This window comes from Carassius carassius, chromosome 28, assembly GCF_963082965.1.
Source record: "Carassius carassius chromosome 28, fCarCar2.1, whole genome shotgun sequence".
Lineage (NCBI taxonomy): Eukaryota > Metazoa > Chordata > Actinopteri > Cypriniformes > Cyprinidae > Carassius > Carassius carassius.
Window position 1 is genome coordinate 9,935,179 of NC_081782.1, and position 14,101 is coordinate 9,949,279.

At 40.2% G+C, this 14,101-nt stretch overlaps 1 protein-coding gene across 8 annotated transcripts in view; it reads right to left on the reverse strand.

The window, feature by feature from the left end:
• The window catches only part of LOC132107887 (rap1 GTPase-activating protein 2-like), a 62,943-nt gene that overhangs the window by 19,410 nt on the left and 29,432 nt on the right, over window positions 1-14,101 (reverse strand). For all 8 annotated transcript variants that reach the window (XR_009424378.1, XM_059514214.1, XM_059514216.1 and 5 more), the window contains one exon: window positions 879-963. Coding sequence is in view for 7 of the 8 variants with exons in the window: in XM_059514214.1 (XP_059370197.1) it covers window positions 879-963 (85 nt within the window). In the remaining variant the exon portion in view is untranslated. The remainder of the gene's footprint in view (window positions 1-878; window positions 964-14,101) is intronic.

The window sequence follows — 14,101 nt, forward strand, 5'->3', positions numbered from 1 at the left end:
AAGAAAGGCAAATCCTATTTAAGCTATTTATAAATCCTCAAATCCTCCAACAACAGGTAATAACTAAGCAAATGCGTGATGGAGACCTCAATCTTAATTTCAAGTATGATTTTTCAACAAGTGCTGTGTGCCTCAGACATTTAATCAGTCCTCACGAGAAACGATATTCATAATGAAAGCACTGGCTAACAGGATCATGACCTCTGGATTCGGCTTCATGTCTTCTCATCTTAATATCACACCTGACGCCCTCACCCTCCCTTCCTGCATAAACACCAATCTCTGCATCCTCCTCTTCTTCTGATTTTTCGGCAAGTGTGTCTCATTTCAAGGTGACACCAACTGTGCTCCGCTCACGCCACACAATCCATCTCTGAACTCGGTGTACCACTTTTAAACAAGACAGAAAATCTTTCCTGCCCCTCTTGAGACTGTTGCAAATATAAAGAGATAGCGATACCATGTGAACTCAATGGGACCTTAATGCTCAGAAGAAAATGGATTTCTCAGTCCAAATGAATTAGAATTACATTTAGAGGTAACCTTGAATGAAGAGCTTTTGCTCTCAAACACACTGCATGCACCTTCATAGACAATACCGCAGGTTAATGTGCATGTCTAAATCAGTTAGAGGCATGTTGTAAGAGCATTTTGACATTATGGTAGCGAAAGGAGGGTAATTTTATATGGCATGCTACAAAAGGCATTCTCACTTTCTGATGCTATCACAACAAATAGAGGTTAATTCAGTATAAAGGTGTCTGGAAGAAGAACACAGCAGATTTCGACTAACAGGAGCTAATAGAGCAGTGTGTGTGTGTGTGTGTGTGTGTGTGTGTGTGTGTGTGTGTGTGTGAATGCGTGGCCAGAACACTCACCTTCATGGTGGGTGGTGCAGTGCGGGGAGGTGAGGGTGGACATTCTCCCAGAGGCACACTGGAGATGGTCAGCAGCTCTTGTTTCCTGCAAAACACACCATAGCCAGGCCAATGGTCAGAACACTATGTAGAAGACTAATCAGATATTGTGATGTTTTGCACTAAAACAGAAGACTGGCCCTCAAACACAGAAGCATACAGACATTTTATAGTATTTGTATCATTTATCTTATCAGGGGACTTTGCATTGACTATTGTTTTTGTACTTAGCTAATGATATTCATTTTGCATATTTGGGTAAATGAGTGTAACCACAATGAAAAAAAAAGATTGTTTTTAAGGAAACATATAGTTAAAAGGAAAAATAGAAATGCCCTCTTTGTATTTACGTAGGTTTAACATTGTTTTGAAAAACGTTTATACCATTTTCAGCATTTTGGTTGCACCAAATAACTTGAATTTAGCCGACAAAAGTTTTATTTTAAATATTAATGCAATGTTAAAATATTTTCCATAAATAAACAAATACAAATTGTAGTTCATAACTGATTCCAAATAACATTACATTGCACATTTGAGGTAATATAATATAATTGACATTTTTATATTTATATATATACAAATGGTATTTTTATTTTTTTCAGGGGATATGAAGTCAGAAATGTCAAAGTAATTCCGTAATCAAGAAAAAAAAAATACAACAACAACATTAATTATAAATCAGTAAAAATGTATGTATATTATTAGTAGCCTTATTAATAGATTTTCAAATAAGTTTATGGACTTATTGGAAGAAAAAAATGTGTCACATGACCCATTTATATTTTCCTTAATCATTTAATATGTTTACTAAGCAAGCTAAAAATGTAAACCATTTCAGAAATTTTTTGCTGAAGACCAAGATATGGTAGTTTTGCACCACTAAAACTACTGAGGGCAGAGTGTCAGTGCAGTACCCTTTGAGAAAGTATACTGAAAAGAGCCTGGTCTCCAGATACTAAGGTGAAAGACTACAGGACAGAAAAACTCAATAACAACAATTCTTCTGTTTGCTTCGGTATCTGCACAGAGACATAACAAGAACAACTCAGGGCAGCCAGCCTTGCAGACAGACTGCTGTAGGTCAAAAAAAAAAGATGTAGAGAGGAGAGGGGTAAAAGAGGGGGGCAAGAGGCATACAGAAAGGTGTTAGGCTCCAAGCAGGATCACATTTTAAAAGCAGTTCTTTCGGCCAAAGACAAATGAGAAAGGGGTTACTTGGAATCAGAGGTTAAAATTAGTCAGGCAGACAAACTCTGGTCTAGAAATGATGCTCCTTGCAGATGGTCTCAGATGAGGGTCTATTCAAATCTTTCCTTATATTACACCTTCAAGGGTCATTAAACTCCAAAAAGATTGAACACATCTATCTGGGATCTCTCGCTGAAAAATGGCAACAAAATAAAAATACATATGTGAGGATATGACGGTTTCAGTGAAAGATACAGGAGAGTCATTCCAATCTGAGTGTCAGGGATACTCCAGCTTTGGCAGACCCAATCACCTCACACACCAGATCACCATCACTGGAGTATTAATCAGCTGCTGCTGTCACCATCCCATCAACACAGGGTTAAAACCATAGTCACTGCAGTCACACTCTGTCTGGTCTTGAGTTCACTACGCTACTCCTTACCTGACTCTCTTACCTGTGCTCATTCCTGCAACCTGTGTCCAACCTCATCATCTTCAGTCAGCCCCGCACAAAAAATAACATGAGATATCCCACGCCAATTCCTCAGACCTTGTTGATCACCTGTTTGCTTGCCTATCTCCATTCAGATTCCAGCCTTAATAAATAACATTTATACTTATCTGTCTGTCTCCCTGAGGTCTTATTCTGTGTTGTGGCAGAAGACCAGACCACACAATTCTACATGCAGCACCACCAACAAAACCCCAGTATCACTGGAGGATTGGTTCAAGCTGTCAGAGCGTCCATTGTATCTGCCTCCAGCAGTCCCATGGCCCAATGAGGCGGAGGACTGTAGTGGCTTCTTGATGCAATGCTCCCTCAACTTTGAGATGCAGCCCCAAGCCTTCCCGAACAATTGTTCCAAGATTGCATTCATGATTTCGCATCTAGCTGGCTGTGCTCTTCGATGGGCCTAGTCCATTTGGGAGGTAAATAGCCCTGCCATTCGCACTCTAAGGGCATTCACATCCCATTTCAAAGAGGTGTTCGGTCATGCATCAGTTGAGATGCTTGATGCTTGAGTCAAGGCTTGGCTTCAGTGAGTGAGTACGCAGTCAAATTCCGCACTCTAGTGTTGACAAGTGGGTGGAATGAGGTGGCTTTACTTACCGCGTTTCGTCAAGGGCTCAACAACGATTTTCCATTACAAATGGTGATATATGACATCACTGTGGTTCTAGAAAACTTCATTCAGAAGACCATCAAAATCTCTCAACATCTCCATGCCTGTAAAACTGTCTCACCACTCTCTTCACTGCTCACATCCACCTTACCGTCCACCCAGCACGCCCAGCGGTGAGTACTATCCAGCTTAGTCCCCAGATAGCTACCCTGACTCGCATGAATGTATTATTTAAGTCATCTCACGTATCCCTTTTAGCGCATGCCCTGTAGACTCTGGCTCTTCTGGAAATTTCATATGCTGGGATGCACTCCAACGACTTCAACTGAAACTGAACTTGAACTGAAATCATACTGGGATGACCGTGGTTAGCCAAACATTCTCCCATCATTAACTGGACCACTGTTTCCGGAATTGCATTACTGAGACTTCTCCACTGCAACCTCATCTTCCCATCTGTGCTACCTCCATAGAGAGCCCTGAACCCACTGAAACTTACATCCTTCCCACTGACTACCAGGTATACCAGGATGTGTTCAGCAAACGGGCTGTCATGAAATTACCACCTCACAGGCCGTGGGACTGTGCCATCTAACTGCTGCCTGGAGCTCAACTCCCCAAGGGTAGAGTTTACCCATTTTCCATCCTGGAGCTAGGAGCGATGGAGAAGTACATCAAGGAGGCTCTCCAACAAGGCTTCATCCATCCCTCCACATCACCGGCGGCGTCCAGCTTCTTCTTCGTGGCCAGGAGAAGGGCGGAGGCTTGTGGCCTTGTATTGATTACAGAGCTATCAAATCACAAACCGTAAAGTACCCATATCCCCTTTCGCTGGTGCCGGCTGCCCTGGAGGAACTTCGTGGAGCTGCAAAGCACCTACAACCTTGTCCGTATCCGCCATGGTGATGAGTGGAAGACTGCTTTAATTACGCCCTGCGGCCACTATGAATATTTTGTTATGCCACATGGATTATCCAACTCACCGTCTGTATTCCAAGGTGTGACGAGTGGGGCGGGGCCGAGGGATGTGGGAATGAGTGAGGCCGGTGGAGTGATTGGGAAATGAGCGACACCTGCGACCCACCACCGGTCTCGAGTCCCACAGAGGAGATGGAAGGATATAAAACTGGAGCGACGACAGTGAAGGATGAGAGAGGACCAGGCCTGGGCTTTAGTTTATGTTTGCTTTTTATTTGTGCGCATCAGTCGTCCGTGAGGGGCTGATGCGCTGTTTTGTGTTTATTTTTGATTATTAAAGTTTCATTTGATTGTCCGCCGGTTCCTGCCTCCTTCTTCCCGATGTTTATGAAGGTTTTATTATTACAGTGGTGCCGAAGCCCGGGAGAAGGAGGGACGCGCTGCTGAAGATCCCTCGCCGCTGTGGTGAATCCGCGATGCCATCGAGCAGGCGAGGAGTGTACCGCCAGGATGCTCGAGGCGGTGGGCTGGAGTGAGTTGCCGTGATGTGGAGGGGCGGCTGCCGTCCGTGAGGGAGCGGAGGAGTTGGCGCCATTCGCAAGAGAGCCGGAGCCTGCTGCCGTCCACCTGAACGGGGAGGAGCAGGGAACGGGGGACTCCTGCCGGCTGCCAAAAACCGAAGGAGCCGTCGCCGTCCACCGGGCGGCGGAGGAGTGTCGTGCCGTCTGCCGAGGGCCGTCCAGTGCCACCGCCAGGCACCGCGGAGGAGATCACCCAGCTGGTTGAGGGCCGAGCAGCAGTGCGTCTGGGAACCAGAATTTTTTTTTTTTCCTCTCTCCCCTCTCTCGTCTCTGTCGCTCCTCCTTCCATCTCCTTTTCTCTCGCCTCATCTGTCCTACCCCTAGGTTCCCGCAGGTCCCCGTGAGCGGTCCCCCCCCCGGAGGGAGAGGAAGGGGGGGGGGGGGGTAGAGCGCCTGGCCTGCGAGGGGCGATGGGGGTATGTGACGAGTGGGGTGGGGCCGAGGGATGTGGAAACGAGCGAGGCTGGTGGAGTGATTGGGAAATGAGCGACACCTGCGACCCACCACCAGTCTCGAGTCCCACAGAGGAGATGGAAGGATATAAAACTGGAGCGACGACAGTGAAGGACGAGAGAGGGCCAGGCCTGGGCTTTATTTTATGTTTTGTTTTTTATTTGTCCGCATCAGTCGTCCGTGAGGGGCTGATGCGCTGTTTTGTGTTTATTTTGTTATTAAAGTCTTTGTTTGATTGTCCGCTGGTTCCTGCCTCCTTCTTCCCGATGATTATGGAGTTTTTATTATTACACAAGGATTTATGAATTAGGTGTTCCAGGAGTTCCTTCATCGCTTTGTGATCGTTTACATCGATGACAGTCTCATCTACTCCCAGAACCTGGCCCAACATCGCCATCACGTGGAGCAGGTCCTACAGCAACTGAGAAAATACCACCTCTACTTCAAGCTGGAGAAGAGAGAGTTCCACCGTATCACCATCAAGTTCCTTGGTTATGTCATCAGTCCAGTGGGTATCCAGACGTACGAAATGAAGGTTCAATCCATTCATGACTGGCCAAATCCCAAGACTGTTAAAGAGCTCCAACGCTTCCTAGGATTCGCGAACTTCTACTGTCGCTTCATTCACCATTTCAGTCACCTCAGTGCCTCTTTAACTTCCATGCTACGTAACAAACATTTAAAGAAAGTTTTTGTCAGAGCCCTTGCTATTCTTAATTTTTACATTAATTTTCATTTTTACACCAGACATATATATTGGTTTAAAATATTGGTTATCGGTCTACCTGATCTAAAATAATCAGGATCAGTATGAGCCCTGAAAAACACATATCTGTCGACCCCTAGTTCCCTTTCAGTAAGTCACTTTTGTGACCGTCACTTCGCTGTCACATCGGTGACAAACGAATTGGGATCTCACACCAGCAGATTAGTTCTGTTGTTCTGTTCTGCCTATCGACAAGAGAGAGTGATTCTGTACGAGTTTGCAAGCTCTGGGAATGAGGAGTCTTCGTCTCGTGTTGGTGTGCTGTAGCGGTGGTTCCCCTGTGTGCTTCAGCACTGTGATAGAGCAAATTTCCCTAAAAGAGCAAACACGGTTTGATGTTGTGTCTTTGTAAAGATGGCATTCCACCCATGTGTTTCTGGATGCTGTTGTAACCTGGTGCTGGATGAAAGTCACAATCGCTGTGTTTTGGGCATTGAGCACACTAAGTCAGCCTTTGTGAATGAGTCATGCCATCATTGTAGTGGCATAGCCATCATGGCATTGTGGCTGAGACGAGGGTTACCAGTCTGTTGTCTCCTCCTTTCTCACTTCCCTTGATGGTGGGGCAGCCAGTGGTTACGAGGCAATCCCCCCCAGTGGTGTGCGCGGTTGCGATGCAATTGTGTCTGAGAAACGCTGACCCTTGAAGGGGTAACCCTCGTCTCCCGTCCAAGGCCTGTAAGTTCTCGTCCATGCTTACTGCAGGCTGCCTCCGCCCTGCATGCCATGGCACTCCTGCAGGTATACATGGCCAAGACATTAAAAGAGATGCACAAGGGTAGTTCTGACCCAGAGCTGATGCTGGATCTGTGCATAGCGACGGACCTCGCCTTGAAAGCATCAAAAGTCACTGTGCGCTCCCTGGGTCAGGTGATGGCCATGTTGGTGGTCCAGGAACACCATCTGTGGCTGAACCTGGTGGATATGCGCGAGCTGCTTACAGTACGTCTTTTGCTGGGCACTTCAAAATGTTGCTCGCCCGCCATGTCGCCAAAATGTTGCTCGCCTCGGCCGACCATCTCCTCCTATGGAGTAAGAAGCATCTGAAGTCGCTTTGTGCCATTTACATACCAGGCCTGCTCAATCATGCAGCCAATGATCTTTCACGACAGCCTGCACTTCCAGGAGTATGGAGACTCCATCCTTGGGGCAGTCTAGTTGAAATGGAGACACTTGGAGACTCACAGGTTGCCCATTGCCAGTTGTTCTATTCCCTGACCGGGGGAACCTCGGCACGGATGCACTGGCACACAGCTGGCCCCAGGGCCTACGCAAATATTCATTTCCCCCAGTGAACCTACTTGCACAGACGTTGTGCAAAGTCAAGGAGCACAAGGAGCAGATCCCGGAGTCTCCCGTGACGAATAGTAGTTGGATGAAATTATCATATTCCAATGTACATTGGCTTGTTTAGTTTACACTCATTGGTCTTTCAAAGCGAGACCCCCATTCTTCAGTCACCAAAGTGATGTCTCCAATCCCTCCTTCAGTGAACGAGGGTTTGTCTGTGTAGACATAACTAGATTTAGTCCAAAGGTCTGGAGTCCACATTGAAAATCTGCTATTTAAAATCCTATTTTAACCTGAAAATCAACTAAGTTTAAGGATTTGAAAAAAAATATTCAGAAATATTCAAGATTCAGTAGTATTTCAAATCAAATACACAAATGTGTAATATTGATCAGATGAAAAATGCAATAATTACATTAAATAAATAAATACATTAAAAACAACGTAATTATGCATAATTTATTTAAATTATAATAGTAAGTACATGTAACGTGTGTAACAAGGACACTGTAAAGTGTTACCAAATATCTAACTAATTATCTCTTAGGATCTGACTGTAAATTATGAATGAAACATCCTGTACTCTAATGCAGTGACAAAGCAAGTTTTCTGTTTTGTTCTCTTGAGAGTTTCAGCATGGGTACAGTAGGTGACCTGGACATTACTAAAATATCACATTAGGTGGAGGGACAAAGTCAATGTTAATGTACTTTGCTGATGCTCATACTCCCCGTTTTCCTTTCTGAAATACATCCAGCACACAGAAACAGTTCACAAAGACCCAAAAGCCAAATGTGAGTGTGTATCTGGCTGCCAGTCTTTCCATTCCTAATAGGAAACACTGAGTAAACATCTATTTTATTTAACCATGACTGCAGCTGCTTGAGGGGACATGCTCTAGCACACCACGACTGTTGAATACGACCAGTCATGTTCAAATTCACTTCTATACTGCAACTGCCACTGTCACTTTTTCCCAGCTAGTTCACCAGAACAATGCCAGCTGCTGCTGTGGGTCTGAAGTCAAGAGCACAAACAGATGGACAACAGTAGAAGCTGACGTCAAAGGTCGCGGGTTCGATCAAAGTCTACTGTATTTTGGCACAGATTCATCAAATTAGACAGATGCCAACATGGGTTGGGCAACATTCCTCATACTTAAAAAACAAGCAAAAACCTAAGCAAGGTTAAAAACGATACAACCCAGAATAAATTTAAAAAAAATTCTAGGACAAACATGGTTTGTGTCGACCACACTGTTTTGTGTGATGAACTGAAAAACCATACAAATTCAAGACACATTTAGAAAACAAATACTGAACAATAAGAGCCAGTGTGTTGAGTTTTTCTTAAAATAAAATAAAATAAAATAAAAATAAGCACTGGTATCACATCACTAGAAATTGTTAAAATAAATAAATAAATAACCTGCATTTTGTCACTCCTTGCAGTTCAAAACTTTAAAAGTAATATTTTTTAATATTAATTAAAAAGGTTTTTATTTCAAATAAATATTTTTATTATGAACTCAAATTCAGAATTCTATTAAAGCAGCACAACTGTTTTCAGCATTGATAATAAAAAAATATTTTTTGAGGAGCAAATCAGCATATTAGGATGATTTCTGAAAGATCATTTTCAATTTTAATATTATTTCATTATTTTATCAAATAAATGCAGCTTTGGAAAGCTTAAGAGACCTATTTCAAAAAACTTACCGACACCAATCTTTTGAATACTAGTGTATAAATTAGAAGTCATTTTTCATGCAATGTGAATGCTGTTGCCTGTTAATATGGGAACTGTAATACATATGTGCTGCAGTCATATGCAGTCTAAAACCTCTGTGACTTTAGAGACCCAGTGTAATGTGTTTTGCTAAAGGGTGTGTGATCAGCATTTTGACCATCTAATGACACTCATTGCTGGTGTAACTGCATCACTGACTACATCACTCTCACTTAGCATGAAGGGACAGGTCCACAGACCCAGCATTACAGAGTCCACTAAATGCTCAGCATTCAATCAATATACATTAGTTGAAACTCTTCAGCTGCTAATCTTCTTAAATATACATAACAAATAAAAAAATATATAAAAAAGATAATAAAAAAAGGAACTGTTACCCCAAAATAAATAAAATGCTAAAAATTGACTCAACCTTACGATATAGATGAGTTTCTTCATCTGAACAGATCTAGAGAAATTTAGCATTACATCTTACTCACCAATGCATCCTCTGTGGTGAATGGGTGCCGTCAGAATGAAAGTCCAAACAGCTGATAAAAACTTCACAATAATCCACAAGTAATAAAAATGACTCCAGTCCATCTGAAGCAAGCATTATTATTGATTATTGACTGGTATTTTAGTCAGAAATGACAGTTTAAAGTTAAAACACCTTAATGAATCAGTTTGAACTCTTATTTTGACAGCACCCATTCACTGCAGAGGATCCATTGATAAGTGAATGATAAATTGCTAAATTTCTCAAAATCTGTTCTGTTCTATGTTTGCTGTGCTGTGCACAATGGAAAGATGGAGCCTTTTAAATTGGATTATTAGAAAGCTACAATAAACTTTTTCCTGGAACTTGACTGCAGAGTACATTTATGAGGCTTACTTATGAATAAAGCCTTACAGCAGCCCTGAAACACAATTTACACTCACAGTAAATCACAGTTATTGCTTCATTAGAATCTTATCAGCTCATATGGAGAAGCGGGAAGCTGCGATATCTCTATTTGTGCTGCGCATGCTGTCTCTCTTCATTTCCAGTTCACAGTTTCTTCACAAGGCTGTATATCTGCCACTTTAATTAGGTCTGATTCAATACTAATCACATCTGCCCAGTGATTATGATTATCTAATGTTTCAGCAACATGCCTCATGCTTTGTAAACACACCGAAAAGAAAAAGTCAAAATACAGACTGAGTATTTTTCATGTAAGTAGAGAACTGTAACGCGGCTGTCTTGATTCTGATTGGTTGAGAATATTTTGACCAGTTTCCTAAATAAATCTGATATCGTATGACTGTGGTGTCTTTCTTCGCACATCATAAAATCATTTCAACTCAAAAGTTTAGGGTCAGTATTTATTTATTTATTTTTGTAAATAAATAACGCTTGTCTTTATTGCATTAAATTGATTAAATGTGACAGTAAATACAATTATAATGTACCAAAAGATTTCTATTTGGAAAAAAAGCTGTTCTTTTGAACTTTCTAATCATCAAAAAATTCTGGTGGAGGGAAATGATCACAGTTTTTAACAAAACATTAATTCATTAAATAAAAATACACAACACAACTGTTTCAGCATTGATAGTAATATATTTCCTGAGCACCAAATCAGCATTTGAGAATGATTTCTGATCATGTGACTCTGAAGACTGGAATAATGGCTACAGTAAATTCAGCTTTGTCTTGACATGAATAAACTACATTTGAAAATATATTCAAATAGTAATACCTCACAGCAATATTATTTTAAATTAAAATAAAATAAAATACTAGTGCTTAAAATACTTATTAAATTATTTATTTGGAATGCTCGGATACTGTTTACCCTGTTGGAGTTTATTTTGTGATACTGACATGCTGACTATACATTATCACTTACAAATGAAATTGGACAGGAGAGAACACCAGACTACAGGAAAGGAGATATTGCCAGAGGGTTGACTATTAAATCCTAATTGTAAATGTTATTTTTGACCCATGAAAACCAATAATGAACTTGATCATTCCCTCTTTGATAATTTCAAATGGCAAACTTCAGCCACATCACTGCAGTAATATTCAGCACTGCTTAATGTTCAGCAAATTAGATTGTTACCTACCAATGGCAGTGCATATTTGTTCTGCTCACATAAACTAATTTAATACACTCCTTATTGTTTTACAGATACATTACACTCATCTGAGTCTGTGGGCTAAATATTATGCTTACACGATCATTATGACAGTGTCAAAGCTCTGCTTGTCAGCTTAACTGACAGTCCACATGCTGAGGTAGTCTTTTATCATTCTTCTTCCAGCAAGGGATTATGGGAAGCAATACCAATGTCTTTTAAGGATAATGCTTTTTTCCTCAGATAGCTGTTGGAGTGGTCAGTGCTGCTTCCTGTTGTATGGTGATATGTCTCGGCTATTTATAGAAAGTGAGAAATGTGGACAGCGGCCAGTGTCCCAAACATGGTGTACTGCATAGACTTATTATAATGAACACACTCACAGATGAAAGTGACTTGTACAAAGGTAATTTTGATGAACTCCATGTGGGAATTTAATTAAGAAATAATTGCTGCTGAAACAGAAGGTTTTAACATGTAAAAGGAACAATCGATACTGAGTGCTGTTAAAACCCTCTCTGCTTTTAGTCCCTGCTGTGCTAACAAGAATCAGAAGGACACGCAGAAGTCGCTCAATAGGGCTCAATTAAAGCATTCAGTGTTTTTTCCTTAGCTTCTGTAAACAAACTATTAAAGTAGAGGAATAAGGTAATGTGCTAGGATTTTTACTAGATCAAATTCAAACTTATTTCCTCTGCATACTGTTCAATAACTAGTTCCAACAACAACAAAAAACAGCTGTTCTATGACCACTTGATGCAATATACACATATGGCTATTACAAATCTCTGCAAATTAGATTTTTTTTCTGAGAGGAAATCAGTTTGCCTTTGACTCTTTGCATCTGTTCTTCATTTTACTCTACCTGAGATTTTGCCCACTGTCTGTAGAAAATCAATAACTCCATTAATAAAGAATTTCAGTAATAACTCTCAGCGGTACGATAGTAGCAGTGAAGCAGTAAGGACAAAATTATACATTTATATGAGTTTTTTATACCTTTTCCAGAGACAAAGGGTAAAAGGCAGTTTTTAGCTTTTGTAATAGAGGGAGTTCTGAGGATTGTACAACAATCTAGGCATCACAGCACAAAATAAAAGTCTTGCTTATGATCATATTTACGTTAGTTCTGCCTGCATTCTCTACCATGTTCATAATACTAAAGAAAAATAAAATAAAATAAAAGTGCTGTCAAATCAATTCATTGTGACTAATAACATCCAAAATAAAAGTTTGTGTTTACATAATATATAGGATACACACACACACACACACACACACGTTTATATTAAATATCTTAAACATATACATGTATGTGTGTATATTTATATATAAATATACATACACAATACATACTTGCTGTTTTATAATTATAAATATTTGTCAAATTTACTACACTTTAAAAATGAAAATTCAGTTCAATGTGGTACATTTCATTGCTTTGTAATTATCTGTAAAACTGACTACCAATTTCTGAGAGAAAATAGTTTCAAAGCCATTTTTCAGTGTAACTATTGTATTTCTGAGTGCAAATGACTTTAAAGTAAATCCTTAATGAAATGATAATAGCTGTTGCTATAATTTAGAAATGGGGACCCACACAGTATGATCATCATTTTAAGGCGACAATGGCATCTATACCATTATGAATATTATTACAATGGTACATGATTCTAGATTTTGACTTTACAAATCAGATAATGCTCAAACAAAATAAGAAAACAATAGAGTCAAGAGCGCAGACCACATCAGAGTACATAAATAATCCCTCTTTCCAACTGTCTGAATAAACCAAAAACATTCTCAGTTTAGCGATATCTTCTTTCACTCGTCTGACAGTTTTCAGTCTGAGTACGTTTTTGCCTCCAGCATGACTCTGAGAACAGCTTGTGTTTATTTGCCCTTGGATAAATTGGACAGTTGTTCATTTTTTGAAGGTTTACCTCATCCAAAAAGTCCTAAAGAAGCCCTCTTCTGCCTAAACCTATGGGAGTCTCAGCTGACCACCACAGGGGCCTTAAGGGGGACGGTGAGATGCTGGCATTGAGCAGGGCTTTTGATATCACTCCCTCTATTAAAGCAACCTGTGTTCCTCTGGGGTTTTTAAATGCATTAATCCTTTGTCCATATCACTAAATCAACAGTCTAACAGGAGACAAAGAGGACGCCACAGGGTTTTGAGAGAGCTAGAAAGGGGAAAAGAAAAGTGACTTCTAAAAATACCATCCTCAATTCAACTGCTCTGTAAATAGGCTCTATACAACCTGTCAGTGAAACCGTCTCGGAGCACTTGTTATAAGAGACACAGTCATCTCATCTATTCCACTTACTGATACAGTTCAGTGGACCGATATATGCACACACACACCAGAAGAGATATTTTTTATTTTGATAATGAGTGGCAACTACATTGCCGCTCTATAAAAGGTAAAAATTTAGTAACCACGGCAACAGTGAAGCTGAAAAAAAAGAGAAAAAAAAACATTTGATTGAATTTTGATTGATTTGATATCAGTTTTCATCACTCTGTTTTCTCTGAATCTGAGCTTAGAGCCAAACACACCTGAAAGATCATATTCTAAAAGATTAGATTTTGCTCATAAATCAGTTATGAGGTTGACACGATGCTTATTTATGTCCTGGATTTATTCATTTATTAAACAAATAATTTAAAAGCAATGCAAATCTCACATTAAATTGCTTGAATACACAAAATACATTTTATAATCAACACCATGCATATTTCAGAATTAATTCATTATGACTCATTGAGGGTTTAATGTTAAAAATAGCAGGCTAATACAGAGAAAAAAATATCCTTATTTAGTATTTTGGAATAATTTAATAAGTAAAATATTAGTTAATTAGACCTTTTCTTGACATGCAAGGATATTGCAAAATGTTGCAAAATGTCATGTGACACAAAAAGTTTTTTAAAACTTTTTTTAACAACTATTATGAAAATAATTATTCATACGTAACCACAAACACATATTCAAGACG